This window comes from Anarrhichthys ocellatus, unplaced genomic scaffold (assembly GCF_004355925.1).
Source record: "Anarrhichthys ocellatus isolate YVR2014 unplaced genomic scaffold, GSC_Weel_1.0 scaffold8, whole genome shotgun sequence".
Taxonomy (NCBI): domain Eukaryota; kingdom Metazoa; phylum Chordata; class Actinopteri; order Perciformes; family Anarhichadidae; genus Anarrhichthys; species Anarrhichthys ocellatus.
Window position 1 is genome coordinate 5,479,593 of NW_022280038.1, and position 20,494 is coordinate 5,500,086.

Consider the following 20,494-nt stretch of genomic DNA (forward strand, 5'->3'; position numbering starts at 1 on the left):
ACACACACACACACACACACACACACACACACACACACACACACGGGTTGTTTATTATCACTGTGACCTAAAGCAGGAAACTCAACACGAGCTCACATATTTTAACGGCTACCACGAAGCACCACACTGCTCTTCCTAAAATTCAACATCAGGGTCAGATTCTGACGACAGGCGGCTAACACAACAGCGCTTCAGTCTACGGGACGACAGAGGGGGACAAAAAGTTGCGTACGTCATCGTCTCCGATTTGTCCTCCGGTGCACAAAAAAGTCTTTCAACGACAAAAAGAAAAGGTTTGTAAGTATGCCAAATGTTTTGTTGTAAAATCACGAGTAACAAATTACTAATGAGCTGACACTGGGGCTAGAAACTATTTATACTTTAAGAGACAACTGCAACTAAATTCAGCCCAGTTTTAACCTAAATGTTATTCTACCTGCAAATCACCAAATAATGTATTACTTTGTATTCGACTATGAAAATCTATGAATATCTTAAGAGTATTCACCTTTTCCCCAGTGAAAGATGCCTAAAGGGGAGAAACCCAAACATGTGACAGCAACACCAAAGAGACAAAAACAACAAAGCACCACGAGTCCCGGCTGGCAGCTTGTTAGAAACTCAGCATCACATAACGAAGTCTTTCATATTTAGTATTTTTTTAATTCAAAGCATCTTACCCAGTTTTTCTTGTTCTTCTTCTTGTTTTTTGCGTCGGTGTCCATGTTGGAGCCCACACTGGAGTGGCTGGTCGCGCTGGCGACGCTGCTGACGCTGTCAGAGGAGTGCTGCCTCCTGATGCGCAGGTCTGGCTGCTGGTTGTGCTGCTGTGGACTGCCGTTACTGCCGGCTGACGGGAGACAGGACATGTATGTGTTTGTCAAACATCAGGCTGAAATATGTCTTTCATTAAATATCAGATATCAACTTGTCAGTGTAGTCCACTTCTGATATGATAAAGGTTTTCCATTGACTACAGGAAAACAGGCTCCACATTCGTGAAGTCGGTCCGTACCTGTCCTGTCCCTTTTAGGCGCGAGCTCAGGTGTATTGATTACTCCGTTGATGGCAGCCTGAGCAACAGCGTTCTGCTTCTTCAGCAGCTCGATGGTCTTCCTCAACTCGTTCAGCTCAGAGTCCTACACGGAGGAAAGGACAAGCGTATCGAACCAATACATCGTCCGCAGTGACGTTGAATGTGCACTTTAATTAGTGTACAGCACAGTCTGTTATAAACCAAGAGGAGCTGTTTTTTACCTTCTGCTCCGCCGTCAAGGTGAGACTCTTCAGTCGGATGGTCATGTTGCCCAGACTCTGTTCAAACGCTGCCACAAGGTGAGCCTGCAGGAGGAAAACACAGGATGTGCAAAAGCTCAAACCTCCTCCTCATTAGATGTTAATGTTTGTCATTCATCTTCCAGGTGGGACTAGCATTCAACACTTCCACTTCCATGAGTCAGAGTTTCCAATTATAATATAAAACAGCTAAATAATTATGGCAAAGCGCAAATTCTCCAATCCAGGAATCTAAGAAACTGTTCAAGAAAAATCTGTCCGCTAACATTTAGTAAATTAGTAAATGAACACATTACAACAAAAATAAGCATTTGACAATATTTGAAAACTCAAATTTTTGAGAGCAAATCATAAGAATTTGTTGAACGAGGGTGAGCAGGTTCATCCGTCACTAGGTTGTATGAGGCTTTAGACTTTATGGATACAAATGATCTGCAGACGCCTGCAGGAAGTGTGTGCAAGAGTTGAGTAAGGTGGTGACTGATGTGTTGCTTCAGAGGACGTTCTTACATTCTCGGCCTCGGGGGGGCTCCGAGGCGTGTTCACATAATTCATCGTCTGTCAAAGCCCCTCCCTCACACCCAACATCCCGCCTCAATGACCCCCCACCCCCACCCACTACCAACTTTTTCTGCCTGCGTTTTTCTTTCAACACCCACACCACACCTTCTTGTATCCAGGCGTCGTTAGCTGTAAATCTTCAGTCCACATCTGCGACTGTCCCTCAGCAGTGCGCTGAGACCTGACTCTATGCGGTAATCTAACACCGCTGCTTTCCTTCCATATCTCTAATCCACAGTCAAACCACCAGCGTGCACTGATTCAGGAAGCAGAATACAAGCAGAGCGTGGAGAGACTTGTGCAATACAGAAGGCCGGGTGGCAGAGAGAATCGTGTCTGGAGACGCTTTAAGAGATCTTCAGATGGTTCTGCCAGATGTGAAATTACACCTTCTGGGAGTAAAATGCTCGGTGGGAGCTTTCTGTTCAGCATTTGATGAATATCATAAAATGTTCTTTCGTGTGATCCGGAATTGTTTAGGTGCCAAATTTAGTTTTTTAAATTGAGTTTGTCTTTTGATAAAACTACATAAAATTCTGTCTAGCACCATGGCTCGAGGAAGGGCCGTCGACGTAGTTAGTATTTTCACTCAAAGCATCCCTTTGCCAAAATACATCATCATAGCATCATGGCAGCAGAATACACACTTTACTATCATATTGCACTGATCACAAATTGATGGGAAAACATCTTTGACGTGCCTCAAAACTTAGTTTAAAATAAAATAGACTTATGTAATGCCCATAGTCCAAAACTTACTCACTAATATCTATTTGTTCTGTAATAAATACCTCAATAATACATTTATATTAAATCATTTTAAATCAGATTTTGTGGCAAAAGGTGCACAGCTTTTTTTGATAATAACCACAAAATGTGTTTTTTTAATGCGTATATTAGCGATTAAATGTGTGACACAATAAACACTATACATGTCCAACTAAGTTTGCTTCAGAGTGTGTGTGTGTGTGTACGTGTTTGCGTGCTTGCTAACTTACATTGGCACTCAGCTGCGTCGTCAGAGCGGAAACTTTTTCCTGGGAGGCGTCCAGCTCCCGACGCAGCTTGCGGATCTGAGGATGTGAAAAGAGCACGACATCAGAAAGCACCAAGACAAAAAGCATACATGCCTGCATCATAAATGTATGCGATGCCAAACACACACATACGCACGCATCCACACACACATACGCACGCATCCACACACATGAAGGAAACAAAAAGAATGCAACAAAACCAATGAGGGAGGCTCCCAGATTGGATTGATATGTTCAGGTGAAGAGATGAAACACGGTGGATGCATAAAAGAGCACATAGAGGTGTACACAGGTGTTCGGAGAGGAACAAGAGCCTGTTACAGGGTCAGTCACAATACAGTTACACATGTAACTAGATACAACTGTGAAAACGCCCCCATGTTCCAACATGTCCAGCCTCTGCACATAGAAAATTAAAGAGCAGAGAAAGCTACGTGATAGAAGTGCTGTGGGCGGGCTGACACTTACCTCAGACTGAGACTTCTCCTCATTCTGTAAAAACAAACATCACAGGAAGAGAAAATCATTAGAGGACGTACTGACTGACTGAATTCTGACGAGCTTTAATGACAAAGAGGAGCAGCTGAAGCTGCCGGAGGTCAGACCATGCACATGTCCTGTTTGATTTACTAGCTCTATGGAGACAAGATGTATAAACTGTGAAGGAGATTGTCTGGTGTAATATGTCTGGAAAGCAGAGATATCGCCCTGAAGGCATTTCACTCATCAGTGCGAGAGAGTGTGTGTGTGTGTGTGTGTGTGTGTGAGAGAGAGAGAATCCCATTGTCTCCATAGGCTGCACACAGCACAATAGTATGAAAAGACAGGCAGCCAAACATGTACACAGCGAGAGCTGGCAAAACAAGATGCTCGCATGACCACAACACACCCTGCTGATGCTGCTGCTGCTCACCAAAACAGTGAAACATGCAACACCCACATTTACATGTACACAAGCTGCACCGGGCTCCGAAACTGCACCAGGAAACGTTTTCTCTTAACCCGACTGGAACCGTTTTCACAGCTTCTTTACGTTGAGTGGTCAACTGAAATTTACAGACTCAAAACTGGTTCAACTGTAGCTAAAATTCAGTTTAACGTCTTTAATGTGCATCATTTTAAAGATTTCTTCTTTGGCGCCATCAAGTGGTGGTAGTGTAAAAAACAACACGATCTCTTTTCGTACAAAAACCTGACATCAGGACAATTTGGAACTATTATTACGTAAAAATCTATAGATTTAATGATTTATTTATTTTTCAAGAATGTAATAAGTTTCTCTATATGATATTTAAAGCATTAAAATCGCAGCAGACAAATATTTGCTATGTAAAGTTATAGAGGAGTTATGTCTCTGTCAGACTGTTAGCGCTCTTAGCACGTTAGCTGGCTCAGCCGTCCCCATGTTGAGAGTCATGCAGAAACAATAGAAATGCTCTAAACTATAGATTCATTCAAACTGTATTACACTCTCCAAAGAGGTTATATTCTTGGTCTGCTTGTTTGTTTTATGAGCAGAATATCTGAAAGCAGGATTTTCTTTTATTAAATTTTCAATTAACAAACTGAAATTAAAAATCTGATTAATTTATCCAACATTCACTATATGCATTGTAATGCAGATACATTTTGTCATTTTCTGATATTGGAATAACACATTTAGAGGATTGTGCAGTCTTGGTAAAAGTGTGTGCTCTCTGCGTGCTTTTCTGTAAAACAAAATGTCTTTAATCCATATTTTTAAGGCTTGTGGGAGGTCTAAACACGGCACTTATGTTGTGACAGACGCAACAAAGCAGAACAACAAATAATTATGATTTTTCATGTGGTTACACCTCCCAACAGGTTTCAACAGCCTCATGCGTCTGTGCAGGTATTGCAGTGTGTAGAGTACATGTGTTCTGTGGCACGAGTGGATGGTTTACTAAGTGGCATCTGCCCACACACGATCTACACACTCAAACAGAGCAATCAATCACGCACATGACCAGTTGATCCTAGATACACAAACAGAGTAGCCTGTCTTGGAAACAGACAAAACACAGATATCTCCTTCTGATAGAAAATCCTGTACCAGGACTGCATTGACTGTCAACATCATGGCAGGTAAACAAAAGTGTTTCAAGAAGAAAAAGGAATCCGAGGAAAACAAAAGTCAGAAAAAAATTCAAAGTACATGAAATTGCTGCTGTGTTGTCGATTATTTGTTGTTGTTGTGAAGCATTTATTGGCATATTAATTCACAGCCTCACTCAGACATGTCAGATTTATGTTAGCTCAAATCTGTGTAATTATATGTTTGACTTGCAGCTGTATCTAAGTCCAACAGAACGACAATAGAAGTACTCCTCCTCTCTACAGTCCTCCTCCTCATCCCTACCGTTTGCTGCCAGGATGTGACGGTGCCCGTCAGGGATAAAGTCGCCATCATTTTTGCCTCCACTCTCTTCCCCCCTCTGATTTCAAACCTGTGACTCTAAGGCTCAGAGGATCAGCCAGTGCCGAGCAGAGATCCAATGTCTGAGAGTTTCTCTGCTACACCTGTCCAGGTGAGTAAACCAGCCCACAGAGGGAGGAGGAGCTATGCTGTGAAACCTAGGCTCTGATTGGCTACTGTGTGTACAAGAGGGCTGTCCCAAGTTTGACTACAGCCAGACCTTTTTCTCACAGGGTGTTTGCGTCAGATCTCTGGATGGATTAGAGGTAAATGTGTAACTGCGCATTTGCCAACTCAAACACTCAATATTTCATAATCCCATATGCAAAAGCAGAAACTGGCTGCTCTGGTTTCCACATGAACTGTGTATAGACTTGCTGCTTTGCAAAGATTAAAAAAAATGAAATAATGCAAATTACAGAGAACTGTGATTTGTTTTTTCTATTATTCAGGATTGATTAATGAGGCTGATCTTGTTAAAGAACATATATCTGTACTTTTGAGGCTGACATCAATATCAATACTTGAGTCTAAATATCTATATAGTTTTTAAAACATGTTTTATTATGTTATTATATTTTACTGTTCAAAATGTTTTTTGGCATTGGTCTTTAGTGGACAAACGATGTAATGGCAAAACAAAATGTCCCCAAAAAGTAATGTAAAAAAAAAAAGAAAAAAGCTTACATCTATACTTAAATGAACTCTTGATGTTTTTTGTACTCACTGTGGAGTAAATGGAAGAAGTGCTGGAGACCAGAGACAGGGATGATCCATGAACTGAAGACACAAAAACCACAAGCAAAAGTAGGGATTAGAAAGTACATAAGTACACACAACAGCCCCATAATTATCAACATACCCCCCACACAAACCACCCCGACTCCACGGCCCGCCTCCTCCTGAGCATAATGACTGCAGCTCTGCAGTTACAAAGGTAAAACTCCTACACGTTATAGTCGGACTGTGGCGCAACTAATGACAGCCTGAGCATTACTCTGCTAATGACTCAGCCACTAATCACACATCAGAGGCCCGGGACACAACGCCAGCACTGTTTCCTGCCTGGGAGCAGATCAGAACGGATCAGCAGAGTGATGCCATCAACCACACAGAGAGGTTGGGCTGATTCCAGCAGATTCATTCATTCATTCACCTCACAGAGGGAACAGTTTACTGGGGACTCACTTTTATCTTCGTTCGCTCTACACAGCAATGTGTGCTGGGAGCCACATGAAAAGGAGAATATTAATAGATTCACTGCTGTCTGGTTTGAATCTTATCAATCAAGTGTGTGTAAGATATTTGTTTGTTCTGTTTGACCTTTTAATGAAGGAGCATGTGTACATGTTGCTGTTTGTGTTGGCATTGAGAATATATACTTTTAACCTGAGTTGTCAAAAACATTGTGCAAAACTGACAGAATTTTAGCGCGGCAAAAAAAAGTCAGCACGACTATTGCACAACATTGATTTGTGAGAAAAATCATCTTGAAAAGGTTTTTTTTATCCACGGTAACGTAGATATTGTGCACACGACTGTCTCATAATAAGAGAATGGGAACAGAAAGGTGGTGAAAATGACTAATGTAAAGCATTACTCTTGTTTTTATACTTTTTGAGCATCTATCTCTAAGAGATAAATATCTAAACTGTCTTTCTACAGATAAGGAGAGGTGATCATATATATAAAGGTGAGTGGGAGGGACAGGGTGGAGGGGATGAAGTGACAAGAGCTGACAAAGTGTTGGGTGGATGATGTGACTTTTGTCCCGTCAATCCAACAACGGTCGAGTAACTCTACACCTCAGCAACATACACATATACACATGAACCGCATGTCCTTGGCGGCCCTACACATTGTGTTCCAGCACACAAACAAAGAGAGAGAAAGTAACGCTGGAGGTTTCATCACGTCTCTCTCACGCCTCTCACTGTGATCCCTGTAATTATCTCCTCTTCTGAAAGGGAAAGACAGACTCATGGAGCTGGGAAAAGAGAGTCAGATATGCTACTGGGGGGGGCGCGCAATTATAATAAGTTAGTGTATGTGTCATTGTGCAAGTACACATTAGGTGTGTGCTACCTGTATATTTGTACAATAGTTTCACAATACTAGGAAAAGCTCAGGTAACTTAGACTTAAATCAGTTTACCACATTTTCTTTTTAATTCCATTTAACCCTTATTTTGCCGGGATAATCCCATTAAGATTTTGAATCTCAACTCAAAGGGGGTCCTGGCCAAGACGTCAGCGCAAAATATTCAAACAAGCACCACAAAAAAACACAAATAACAGTCTTCAAAAACAAAACGGCAAATGGCGTCAACCAAAGAATTGTCATTCAGTGTTAAGACACTGAATGACAATTCTTCCTGCTTTTTAAATCTTGCATGCTTACAAAATAATATAGTTTAAAGTGTCTCTGTAGCTCACGCCAAGATGAGGATCAAAAACGCTTTAAAAGCACTTTTACCAAAAACGGTGAAGGTTCTAGTTTGTTTAATTTGAAGGAAAGCAACGAGAGGATTTTGTTGTTTGTAATATTACTCTGTATTGCTGTTGCTTCTTTTTGATTGTTCCTACAATGATGAAGCGTTTTCTTGGTTATGAATAAACCTCTTTACTTGCTCTCTCACTCTGCACCTGTCCTATACACTACAGCCTATGCTCAGATAAAAACATCATGGTGATGATGAATAGCATCATGTACAGGCTCAACTGATTCTGAGAGGGTGTTTTATTCAGAATCTTGTAAAGAAAACTAAGCTTTCAAGTTGGAGTCTGGATTTACCAGGTTTTTTAAAGAACAGCAGAACACAGCTGATTCCCCCGAGCTCATTTACAAAACCAGTTTCAGCGTCACTGGAGTTGCTCTCCAACTCTTTGTCCGTCTCTCATGTTGCTCTTTCCTCTGTATTGATTTGTCTCCCCTTCACTGTGGCCAACTGTGGCTGCGTAACATTATTGAAGTGTTTAAGGCTGGATTCTTTCATTAAGGAAACCATTTTCAACACAATACTACGCCCACCTCACTCACAGTCGTGTTCCCCTTTGTTCCTCTGAATTAAAGTTCGGTGTTTCTACAGCCCTGAGGATTGAGCAGACTCCAAGTGGAGCTACCTCGCCTGAGCGGGGAGTCTGCCTGCTGGTGGGAAAAGCACAGCGGGGTACTTTTCCCAATAAACAAGCTTATGAAAAAAACAAAGCCGCACCAAAGCTGATTATGGATTTCTAAAGGGATGGAGGGCTTTTCTTAGAGGGGCGGTTGTAATCCTTCCTAATGTTCTCTAAACAAATGGAATAATACTTCTTTTGGCACGGGGGTGTGTATTAAGGAAGGGGAGGCTTCAGACTCATAGAGAGATGGCGGTATGCAGGATTACATTTTAATTACAGATCACACCAAAATGACCAGGACCCACACAGATTCACTGGATATTCAATACACTTGTCTCATATCCATCCATCTTTCTCATGTCTCCTCTTACCTTCCTCAAAGCCGTCTCTGAAGGAGCCCGATCGGCTCATGGTGCGAGTCTTCTCGTCAAGCGACATGCAGGAGTTTCTCAGGCGGTTGTCGCTGCAAGGGTCAAAGGAGACTTCCTGATTGGTCAGGCTGTTATTGCGCAGACCGGTGAGGGTGATCTGAGCTGCCGAGGTGGGGCTGGATGCTGTGAGAAAGATATATGAAATAATATAAGTCGAGCAAGGATGTCTATAAAATGTCAGAAAACTGTGAAAAAATGGCTGTTGGAATTTCCAAGAGTCCAAGGTAACGCCTCCAAATTGCTGGTTTTGTCCAAAACTGAGTTTACAATGCTTTGAAACAGAGAAAAGCAGCACCTCCTCACATTTGAGAGGCTGAATCTAGAGAATGTTTGGCAACTTCCTGCACATCCACTGATAATATTAAGAGTTATGATATCAAACAGAAGCTGAATCACGTTTCACTCAGTTGAAAAACTGCCAACCCCTCATTGTCAACAGCTTGATGGCAATACAGTTTGAGTTTAGAGTTCTAACATTTTGTCAACTAACAGAGATCAAATGTAGCCTACTCTGTGATTAAAGTAAAAACAGAAGCAGTGCTGGGTTTTGGCGTACCGAGCTGTCCGAAGTTGAAGCGGGTGCCGGACGGGGAGGTGAGGCTGGAGCTGGGGGAGAACGGGGAGTTACTGGCTGATTCCTGCAGCCCGCTGGTGGAGTGGGAGCGCAGCCAATCACGGGCCTCCTCGTGGCCTCGCAGCTGTGGGGACGGGCCGTACCTACAGGAAGTCAAAGAGAAGATTAAAGTGGAAGCGATAATGCAAAAAGTGTGGATTTTGTTACAGGACAAGATGATCTGGATTCAGATTTTTCTGACTTTTTACAATCAGTGGGTGGATTTTTTCTTAAGCAGCCAGATTAGTAGGATCAAACAGGATGGATCAGACACCAAAACAAGGATTTACAACACCATGAACATAAGACTGATTCTCGGCTGAGAGCAATAGAAACTAGAGAAGAAAAGCAGAAAAGAAGCCAAAGAATATTTGACCCCCAAAATCAGGCCCGCTACACAGCACAACACAGTTATAGCTCTATACCACGACAAAGTGACATGCCTCGTCACAGAAGCACAACACAACAACACATGTGCCAAGTGCCAAACAAAAACGTCAAAAGCATTTTTTTTTTTTTTTTAAGTGTGAGCACCAGCCTCAAAGAGTGAATGTAGACGCAGAAATAAAAGACAAGATAGAAGACAATTTGGTGAACCAGTGTGTAAAAGCGCAACACCTCCCAGCAGGAGGTGAGGTCAGTACCTGAGTCCTTTCTTAGGCAGAGTGTTTCTACCACAGTGTGGCCCTCTGTGGGAGAGAAACACTTTAGAGGAGGAAGGCAAAGGAGGCAAAGGAAACATGTGTCTGCATCTCTTAAAGACTACCTAACACTATTTTTAACCTGCAAAGATATTGTTCTTATCAACAAACTTACGCACTGCAAAAGAAATCTCGACCTCGATCTAATTTTTGGCTTTTACTCCAGGCCTAAAACAACTGGAAAAACTCTCAACAAAGAAAAAAGACTTAAGGAAAAAAGAAAACTTACACTGGACTACAGACAATTACTGAAACTGTTTCATTTGTCTCTTCGTACTGGCGGCATATTGTAATTTTCTCAGGGTTCAGGAATGATGAAACCTTAAGATAGAGACTTTTGCAGTGTAAAATCAATAAAAACATCCTGTGCCCATGCTGTTGGGTAAATGTGCACATACAAACTCAACCACAAGGCGGCAGTAAGTGAACACGGACCACTAAACAAAACCAGTGAAGGTGTCAACATCCACAAAGACAACCTCACATTTACACTCTCACAAATATCCTTTCATACTAGAGGTCCTCAAAATAACCACAAGCTACCACACAGAGCGCTAATCTCCACACTGAAAAGAAAACACAAAACGACGTCACAAAGCGTCTCTCTGTGGTTCTCTGTGATGCTCTCTGTGTGGCAGCAGGTGGTGGTTTAGTAGGAACCTCCACTGCTGTTTCACCAGAAGCCTAACACTGCACTTGGGCACGTTTACCTGTCCTGCTTCCGAGGCAGCGTGTTTCGGCTGAATAAAGGGCTAGCGGACGGGGAGGAGAGGGGACTGATGGAAGACAGGAGGGAAAACGCACAACAGACACAGAGAAAGAAAGATTTAGAGAGTAAAGATCATTCTTCAGAACAGAGATCAACTGCGAGATTCAATGACGATAATAAGAAAACTCAGTGAGGAGGGTGATGTCATATCCTCAAAGCTTCCGCTAATGCTATTAAGTTTCCTCTGAGGCATTCCTGTCACATTACGCAGTCGACCTGTCAGGATGGAATCTGCTACAATGACCACAATTACTGTTTAATCGACTGAGGACGCCACATGATTTAGTTTCTGTGCTCGAGTGCGGACAGAACGAGAACAAGAAGCGACACCTCGCCACGACGGATGCTTTCTGCATCATCTCCATTCTGGATACATTAAAAGGAATTCATGTCAGAACGGAGCAGGATTTCAAAATGGTCAATGTTGGAAGAAGTGTTTGAATCCTTAAGTGACAGTATCAATGTGAAAAAGTAAAAATATATATACTTATACATTATAAGTAAAAGTCATGCATTCCAAAAATAAAGTACACTTGTTTGATCAGCAAAATGCATTATATCATATATCCTTATACTGTATTATTAAGCAACATTTGAATGTTTTTGCTGGTCGAGGTGAAGCCACTTACTAAACAATGAATTACATTGTTAAACTGATCATATGTTTTGTATGTAAAACTTTAACCTGCACAGTAACTAGTCATATTAAGCAATGAACTCGAAGTATTAAAGAAACACTATGTGACTTCTAAAAGAAGCACTCCGCTTTTTATAATTGAAAAGTTAAACTCATCAGCAATAAAATGCACCCTTGCTCAGTTCAAAGAACTTACAGGTCTTATTTGTATGACCAGTAGCTTATGGTGGCTAATGGCTAACACATTGTATTTAAGGAACCAAGAAACAACCTCATATACCACACTGATGAAGGCAAGATGCTACACTGGAAAACAGATCACAGACTTTGAAGGTTATTTTTGGAAAAGGAAAAAAAGGTTTTGAAATAAATGGGACATTCTGTGTGTCCTCACCTCTCAGACATGCCGGTCTTGGCGCTGCCGGTGCGTCCCAGAGCGGACAGGGTGTCCTCCCTGTGGGCGCCAAGGCCGCCGCTGCCCAGGCTCATGTCGATGGACTCGCTGCTGGTGTGCATGCTGCTGACGGAGGGGTATCCCATGCTGCCCGCCCCGCCGTGCCCGCCCAGCGTGCTCTCCCTGCTCTGGGCGGAGGAGCTGCTGAAGGTGGTGCCCCACGTCAGGCTGTTGCAGGGGCCGGTGGAGGAGTAGACTGAGCCGGGACTGGAGGCCTGTGGAGGGGCGGAGAGGATGTTATAGTTTTAAAAACCAGTGAAGTCTGTGTATTCTAGCACCGAAACAATACAACAACAAAAAAATCGAATAATATCTGAAGTAATTCTTCCAATCAGGCAAAAGTCCTACAAATTCCCTTAAATGTGTTGCTTTTCTCAGTTTCTCTGATGCAGTTTCTCTTTTATTTGACGTTCCATTTGCTTTAAGGTCACTGACTATTTCAACTTTTGAACCGAAGCTTACTGTTTGTAAAGACACGACGGCTGCTTAAAAACAATGGCCTGTGAGTCACTTTATGATTGAGACTTCTGATTAAGTCCTATGAATCAGGAGGTGACGGTGAGTTCATGACTGAGCATGCTCAGACTTTGCTGCTCTGTTGTAATATGTAGCCTACAGTTAACCAAACAAGTGCCTGTACGGCTCATCTCCACTGAACACACTCATTAGTACTTAAAGGAATTCATCAGGTTTGTGGTATTAAGTCCGGTGACAACAAAATCATCCTCCTGTCCCGGCCAAAGCCCTGTCATTAGCTCCCAAACACCTTCAACACACACATCATCTCTAAGCTCCAAGGTAAATAATAATTTCTAATCTAAAACCCAAACTTATCCTTCTGGTGTGACAGTGGACCACAAACCCTAGAGCTAAAGTGTTAAAGTGACTGTAGCTCAAAAGTTAAAGGGACACTTCAAACTCAAATACAGTATATATATTTTTCTCTTACCTGTAAGTTCATCACAACAACAACAAAAAAAGAATATTGATCGTAGCTGCTTTAGCAAATCACATAAGTTATTACAATTTACTAAGGACGAAATAAATGTAGTTGGTATTTGCAGTCTTGACGAAAGACATTTCCGCCACTAGCACAGCTAAAAGTTACACAAATGCAACTCCAAAATAAAGTTGCTTCCCCTCCTTTGATGTTAGTAATGGGTGGCGGGCAGTCGGAGAGTGTGTTCTGCTAAAAATAGCAGCGTAACTAATGAATAAGTAGCTGCTCTCGTGACTCAGTTGTAAGGATAAACCACGCTACTTCAGTCATTTAAAGGAAATGTATTTGATTTTTAAAACTCATGAATTCAAAAGACAAAGAAAAAACAAAAACACCTTTTTAACTTTTCTACATTGTTTCTGCAAAAGCTTTATCGTACAACTGTTGTCATTAATTACACCGTATGTTTACCATGTAAAAGCCAGTAATCCTCCGGGAGCTTGTGGAGGATTTTGTTATCTATGCTCTCATAATTTTCCAGAGTATGTTGACTGACAGATTGATCCATTGTCTCCATTATTTGTTTACATGTTCTTGCTCACCTGCTCGCTGCCCAGCGTCCCCATCCCTATTCCCTGCACTCTGCCTCCAAACATTGGGCTGCTGGTCTCGCTTTCCACGCCCCCCAGGCCTCCGTCGGGGGACTCCAGCACTGTGCCCACATGGTTCATGGTGGCGTGGGGGTTGGAGATAACAGTGGAGTTCTTCATGTTTTCAGCCGTGGTGACCGGAGCCTGTTTACAGGGCTTCCCACCAAACAATCTGTGGAAAACCAGGGAGGGAAGGAAGGGTGTGGAACTAAAGTATTAAAAGAGCAGGGTGCCATTTCCTAATATCCTTTTTGTTCCTATGAATTTCAACAAATCACATAATCGATTAATAAAGGGTGGACTCTGCCAGAATGATGGTTGAACTTCTGTCGACGTGTGAGCATAATAGAGAATATGATGCTATAAAAAGTCCATATATTAGTGTCTATATCTACATGTTTTGCAGTGCATGTTGTACATAATAATATCTTTTAATGCTTAATTATTCTACATTGCTTTTAAATAAAGTTTTCAGGTCTTGAAGTTGCTTGAAGCTATCTTTTTTTTTTTGAGTATTACTGTAAATTTAAAACTGATGCTGCTGCAAGGTCATGAGGTTGTAAAAATCATTAGTATTCATCCTTCAGGGATTATGAATATTAACAGCAAATTAAACAATAAATTTCATGTAAATATTCATTGCTGTTCTGGATCAAAGAAGCGGAGAAGCAAGCTGGCTGAGTGTGCCACCCTGAAGGTCCCGCCGCTAACAGGACAAAAACCCAGTATTATTCTTTACTTTGCAGCCAGGAGAGGTAGAGTGAGTGCTCAGATCTGAGTCAGGGCAAACACACATGCACACGCACACACACACACACACACACGCACGCACACACACACACACACACACAACTCTCTCCTGGTTCTCTACTAATCCTGGGTTACAGCTAAATGGCAGACTATGACGACTGGAGCCGCGGTGGGCTATAATGGCAGCACACAGTCTCTTTGAAGAGTTATCACTCCCTCACATTAATGAGGGCAGAGCGCTGAGGTAAGACTCAGCTCCCATTACCCAGCACCACACCCTCCCTTCTCCAGCCTTCCCCCCCGCACCGGCAAGGCTGAGGCTTGGCAGCTGATAAGCCCGGCTCAGAGCCTGCCTTTCACAATGGCCTGATTTAACCTCACTGAGCGTCTGTATGTGTGTGTGTAGGTGTATGTGTGTGTGTGAAACAAGCCCACACGTGTGATCATTACTCACCACTGTTTATCCTTTAATGTGACTACATGATTATTAACTTTTCAAATGACCTTCTCTCTCTGTCTCTCTCTTTGTGTGTTTGTGTCTATGTCCTTGCTTTATGTTGGTACATTCAAGCCCATACAAGAAGGCCCCACTCAGTTAGCCGTCATTATGTCTGCAGGATCACTGACAATACAAATTATATTCTGTGTGTGTGTGTGTGCTCACCTGCGCAGTGTGGGTGAAGAAACCTGCTGTCTTCCTGTCAGGGGAACGGTCGCTGCTCCTCCACTCTGCATCCCGACTCCGCTCCTGAGGTTGTCGATCTCAGAGACGCCCTTCTCCCGATCCGTCTGATTGGCCAGCAGGCCTCCCGAGCCGTTGGCCTTGGTCATGCCGATTGAGTTTTTCCCGTGAGTCGTGACGGAGAGCACGGCGGCCTCGATGCTGCTGGTGGAGGAGCGGTTTCCATTGCGGGCGGCTGCTCCCGAGCGGCTTGGCCTCGGCAGGCTGCGGTACTGCAGTGTGGAGCGGGCGCTCATGGGGAGGAACCCGTCATCGTGGTGGCCCAGCATCGACGCGCCATCCTGCCCGCCGGCCTTCAACCCTCCTGCAAGTGAGCGTGCCCCAGATTTGGGCATCTTCCCCAGGGTGGCTGAGCCACTTGTGATCGTGGCGCCGCTGGCAGTAACCATTGTCACCATCCCGTGGCCCTGCTTCTTGAAGCCGAATGTGCTGGTAGGGGTGCGCGAGGTGTGTGAGGTGTGTGAGGTGTGCGAGGTGTGTGAGGTGTGCGAGGTGTGTGTCTGGGAGTGGGGGTCTGAAACGGTGTGCGTGAGGACGTTCGTCGTCGATGTGCGGCTGGTGGGGATCGTCTGTTTCTTGGCCTCATCGCCGCTGCTGCGTCCTGCGTCCGAGGGCGAGCGGTGAAGGCCGTTAGGACGAGGAGAGAGACGACCCTTTTCTGACACCTTGACATCATCCGTCTTACCTGCAGGACACACGGTACAAGACATCAGTGGGGTGTGTGGGTGCTACTGTTTCATGATTTCACACTCACAGAACTAAACTGTCAGCTTTTTAAGAGCTGGTATTTCTATTTCAGAAGTGAGAGGATAAGGAGAAAGTTGGAAATGTGTATTTAGTTTTTAATTTAAACTATAATCTTTTTATTAAAAACTTTTATTAGTGGTGGATGTCTGCGTTACCTGAACTGTGGGCCTTGAGGCCACCGGAGCTCGTGGAGCCTGTGCTACTGCTGCTTTTAGTCCGGGGGGACGTCACCCCCACCTGAGTGCTCATGCCTCTCCTCCAAGAGCCCGTGTGGGACACGGAGGGGGTCTTCCTCCCTGAGCCGCCCTTGTCGGACTCGTCAGAGATGTCCGAGGGGTTCCGGCGGCTCCACTTGGAGCCCGACTCCATCCTGACCCTGCTGTCTGACCCGCCGTCTGGCCTTTTCACCTCGTCTCCTGACCAGGCCTGGTGCACCACTGTGGAGGCCGAGTGCTTCTCTGCATCTGTCACGGGCTGGGAGGACACACAGACGCCCTTTAGGTCAGATTTATTACTGCTGAAGATAGCGTCTTTTATGAGACGTTGCCAAGTGCCTCTAAAAAGCACTCCATTTTATGACCGCAGCCATCATGCTGTGTGTAATGCCGCCAGCATCCACACCGACGTCACCTGAGCAAATAGTGAGGAAGCTGTTTGGCCACATCAGGGCATGAGCAGAGAGAGTGCTCCTCATTCTTTGGACTGTGAGAGAAGCAAGTCTCAAGTCTGTCAGAACAAGCTTTATGTCACGTCACGTCTTCATAAGCAAATTGCAAATCTTTCGGGTCTTTGAATGGTGAATAAAATTACTTTCAGCTGTTGTCCTGGTGCCGTCTTATTCATTTTTCTCTTGATCTGGGACTTTAACAAGTTAAAATGATTTGGGACTAGAAGATTTTTGCTTTAAAGTTTCAAGTTAAGTAACTTAATTTGTCTTTTTTCAAAATCTAAAACATATTGAAGGTGAGTTAGTGGTGAACTTTAAATTTCTTTTGACTTTTCTTTCTTTTGAGTTTTATCTGGTGAACTAGCTAACAGCTGTTTGAGGGATGATGGCTGCTGCTCTGCTCTAAGAATTTAAAACAGACTTAATCAACCTGCACTGTGTCAGGCTGCTGTACTGAGAGAAAGGCTCCTTTGTGTCCTCCTTTGTTTTTTCTTCAGCACCTCTGCAGCCATAATGGACGCTCGTCACATGGTGCCCGGCTCCACATCAGCAAAAATAACGTGACTCAGCTGACAATATTATTATTATTATTATCGTATCACCGATCATTTTCCTGAAGCGTAGTGGCTCCTAATCAGTGTTTAATGATTTGAGGCCAGAGTCAACATCAGCCTTAGCTTTGTGAGTTCACAGCTGTAGTCTCACATTCTTCTCTGAATGCAGAGGAATGCTGGGACGGACTGGGTTTTGGGAAATGAGGCCAAGTGGAAGGATACGGTTGCATCAGTTTACCACTTAATACATCTAGTTTACATTTATTCCAATCATTTCTCAATGCCATAGGAAATTAGACAACTTAACGTTTGTGGATCTTTCATTAAAAATCAATACACAGTCCAAATGTGCAACTTTGGTATTTTATACTTAGGTAGAGCGCCGGTGTTATTAGAATTTGTTGTGTTGGAGAACAGAAAGTGTAGCTTAGTGCTAAAATATTTTCAATAACAAAAGACCGGATCAAGCTGAAGGTAAAGCAAAACATTATATTTTTATATTTATTATCCTTTCCACAATGTTGTTGTCAGACACTTAATACAATCTGAGCCAGTCTGTGGTAAAAACAAGAACTTTTAGTAGATGTACATTGACGGTGAGGAATCGATTAGATTATAGGCCTAAGCGCCATCTGGAGTTTTCTTGCTAAATTCTTTTAATTTTGTCGCCATTGGTCACTTAGACACAAAAACATGGGAATATAGGGTTGAAAAAACAGAAGTTACCCTTTACCTGCTACCCTAGATAACTCATGCTGCATCAAAATGTCACATAATATCCTTTCTTCTGGACACTATAAACACTCGAGGAAACATGTTTGAGTGATTATTTGCTGGAGGAAACTTCCAGTTGTTCATGCGGGCGTCTAATAACCGACAGAAGATTGTGATGTAGCTATTCCTGATTCATTTTGGGTATGTTATTTTAGGCCTTTTTTCCGAGGGATAGGACTAGGGTTGAAACCAGATCCAAAATGAAGCTGGATACCTCAACCCGTGGCACAGTCATGAAAAAAGGTTCTTCTTAAATATGGATGTCAGTGTGAGTCTACCTGCGCGTTGAGGCCCTTGCGCTTTGCAGCGGGCGTGTTGGCGTAGGAGGATATGGAGGAGCTGGTGTTGATGTCATCTGTGTCGATGTTGTCGCTGATGCCACTGCTCACAGAGCTGCTGTCATCCCAGCTGGACACATAGAGGGAGAGAGAGACAGGGAAGTTCACTTTAGTTCTCTTTATACAATACATCTTTCAGAGTGCAGAGGGTGGGGGGGGTCCACTTGGCTATTTGTCTGTTCAAAAAGGAGCGATACATGTTCCCAGACATTAAAGACGGTCAGCAGAGCCACAGCAGTGAGGTGTGATGCTTCTTATACCTTGAACACAACACTTCTTTATCAGTCAGCTGAACTCATTAGAGACAAAGTGCTTTTTTTTTGAGCTGCAGGGAAATTGTCTTTTTCTGCAAATTCATTGAAAAACCTGTTTCATATTTGCAGTTACAATATCCCTTCTGTAGGTGTGTGGGTATGGTTGTTTAGGAGTGATTATGGTTATGCATACTGTATGTGTCTACATGTAAAACATATTCTGTATACTTCATTTTAGAAGGACAAGTATGAAGTTATCCGTCGAGTTGTATTTCTGATAAGCGTATGCCTTTGTATGAAAAGAAAAGAATAACTTAACTACGGCGTTAAACGGAAATAAACTGAAAAAAAGATGGATCCTCTGACTGCCTGGTGATTCTCTTCCTTTATTCTCCATCTGAATTGACTTCAGCCACACACACACACACACACACACACACACACACACACACACACACACGCTGAATGGGGTTGTCTATCATATGAACAAAGGCTTGATGGAGGGGTGACATCACGGGCTGTGTGTGTGTCTGTGAGTTGTTTAAACAAACCCATCTGAACAGAGCAAACACGGCGGGAGTTAATTAATGCAGGATATTTGTAAATTATGTGTGTGTGTGTGTGTGTGTGTGTGTGCGCATCCACTGGGAGTCTGTGGGGGACAGGAAGCACGGCCAGTTGGCAAACATCACCCTGAAAGGACCAGAGGGAAGCTGGTCATGGCCAGTACAGGGTTGGCTGCACCACAGGGCGCGCGCACACACACACACACACACACACACACACACACACACACACACACACACACGCGCACACACACACACAGAGCTGGTGTTTTCAGTTTTCAGGGGTCTATTTAATCAAGACTAACAATAGATTAAAAACTGTTCAAGAAAGTCTTCGAAGTGTCCAACACAAAGATATTCAGTGATACCGTACAACGAGATTTTCAACAGAGGAAAGCAACAAATCTTCACATTTGAGCAGCGGAGAACTTTTGACATTATTGCTTGAAGCATAATTTTATTGCTGTAGATACATTTTCTCTATAAAACAAAGATTTTTCCTAAATAAAAAACAGTATCAAATTATCCAAGTTCCCTATAAACAAGGAAATATGTCTAAGCATCTGACCACGCTTTCAATGCCAACTTTTGATACTCAACATTTTACTCTATACTTAAAAAAAAGCACTGAAGCGCAACAACCAGCACTTCATATGACCTCTGATTCATCATTCATCTGTCAACTTAGATTTTCAGACGAGCAAGAACACAAGTCAGTGCAGCGTTGTTCAGCAGCCACCTGAACAACAAAGTCCTGAACGATTCCCACCAGCACATGAAGACAACATAATTACAGCTTTAAAATAAAAATAAACAAAAACAAAGATTGGTGAGTGGCAACAAACCCAGATTCAGATCACTAAAATCTAATCAGCTGGTTTTTTTTAAGCCGAATCGGTTGCTGGAGTTTAGACAACCTTGTAACAACCTGACGAACAGTAAAAACACAACTTTTCCTGTGGAGTTACTGGCAAAATCAATCAAACCGCAGCAGAGTGGAGACACTCAAAAGCTGAAAGCATCCGTGGAGCAGACGAGCGGAGAGGTGCTGAGAGATTTAAGTGACCACAACAGTCTCAGCTCGTCCGTACAGCCACAGGGGAAAGTCCCCCCACCACACACACACACACACACACACACACACACACACACACACACACACAGAAAGAAAGAAAATAAAGATATACAGACAGCCACGAAGAAACAGACATTTACAAACCCACACAAATCTCAGCACTTCCTGATCACTGACTGAACCAAAGTCATCATTAGGCTACTATAAGAACAAAGTTCCCTTGTGCACACACACACACACACACACACACACACACACACACGTATCTACCTGGTCAGGGTGCCTGGGTTGCCGTGGGAACTAGAGCGCTGCGGGAAAATGGCAAGCTGGACAGAGAGCTTCATGACTTCATGCCGCCGAGAGAGTTCACACAGCCAAATGT

General features: G+C 43.2%; 1 protein-coding gene across 7 annotated transcripts in view; it reads right to left on the reverse strand.

Moving 5' to 3' along the window:
* Window positions 1–20,494, reverse strand: part of nav2a (neuron navigator 2a) — a 212,503-nt gene that overhangs the window by 10,620 nt on the left and 181,389 nt on the right. For 5 of the 7 annotated variants that reach the window (XM_031848283.1, XM_031848282.1, XM_031848288.1 and 2 more), the window contains 15 exons: window positions 18,158–18,287; window positions 16,040–16,358; window positions 15,060–15,822; window positions 13,598–13,817; window positions 11,996–12,270; window positions 10,906–10,971; window positions 10,139–10,183; window positions 9,438–9,598; window positions 8,822–9,004; window positions 6,059–6,111; window positions 3,363–3,386; window positions 2,856–2,930; window positions 1,258–1,341; window positions 1,016–1,139; window positions 681–850 (listed from right to left, as the gene is read on the reverse strand). In XM_031848283.1, the coding sequence (XP_031704143.1) occupies window positions 681–850; window positions 1,016–1,139; window positions 1,258–1,341; window positions 2,856–2,930; window positions 3,363–3,386; window positions 6,059–6,111; window positions 8,822–9,004; window positions 9,438–9,598; window positions 10,139–10,183; window positions 10,906–10,971; window positions 11,996–12,270; window positions 13,598–13,817; window positions 15,060–15,822; window positions 16,040–16,358; window positions 18,158–18,287 (2,692 nt within the window). The remainder of the gene's footprint in view (window positions 1–680; window positions 851–1,015; window positions 1,140–1,257; window positions 1,342–2,855; window positions 2,931–3,362; window positions 3,387–6,058; window positions 6,112–8,821; window positions 9,005–9,437; window positions 9,599–10,138; window positions 10,184–10,905; window positions 10,972–11,995; window positions 12,271–13,597; window positions 13,818–15,059; window positions 15,823–16,039; window positions 16,359–18,157; window positions 18,288–20,494) is intronic. The other 2 variants (XM_031848284.1, XM_031848285.1) reach the window with 2 other exon arrangements.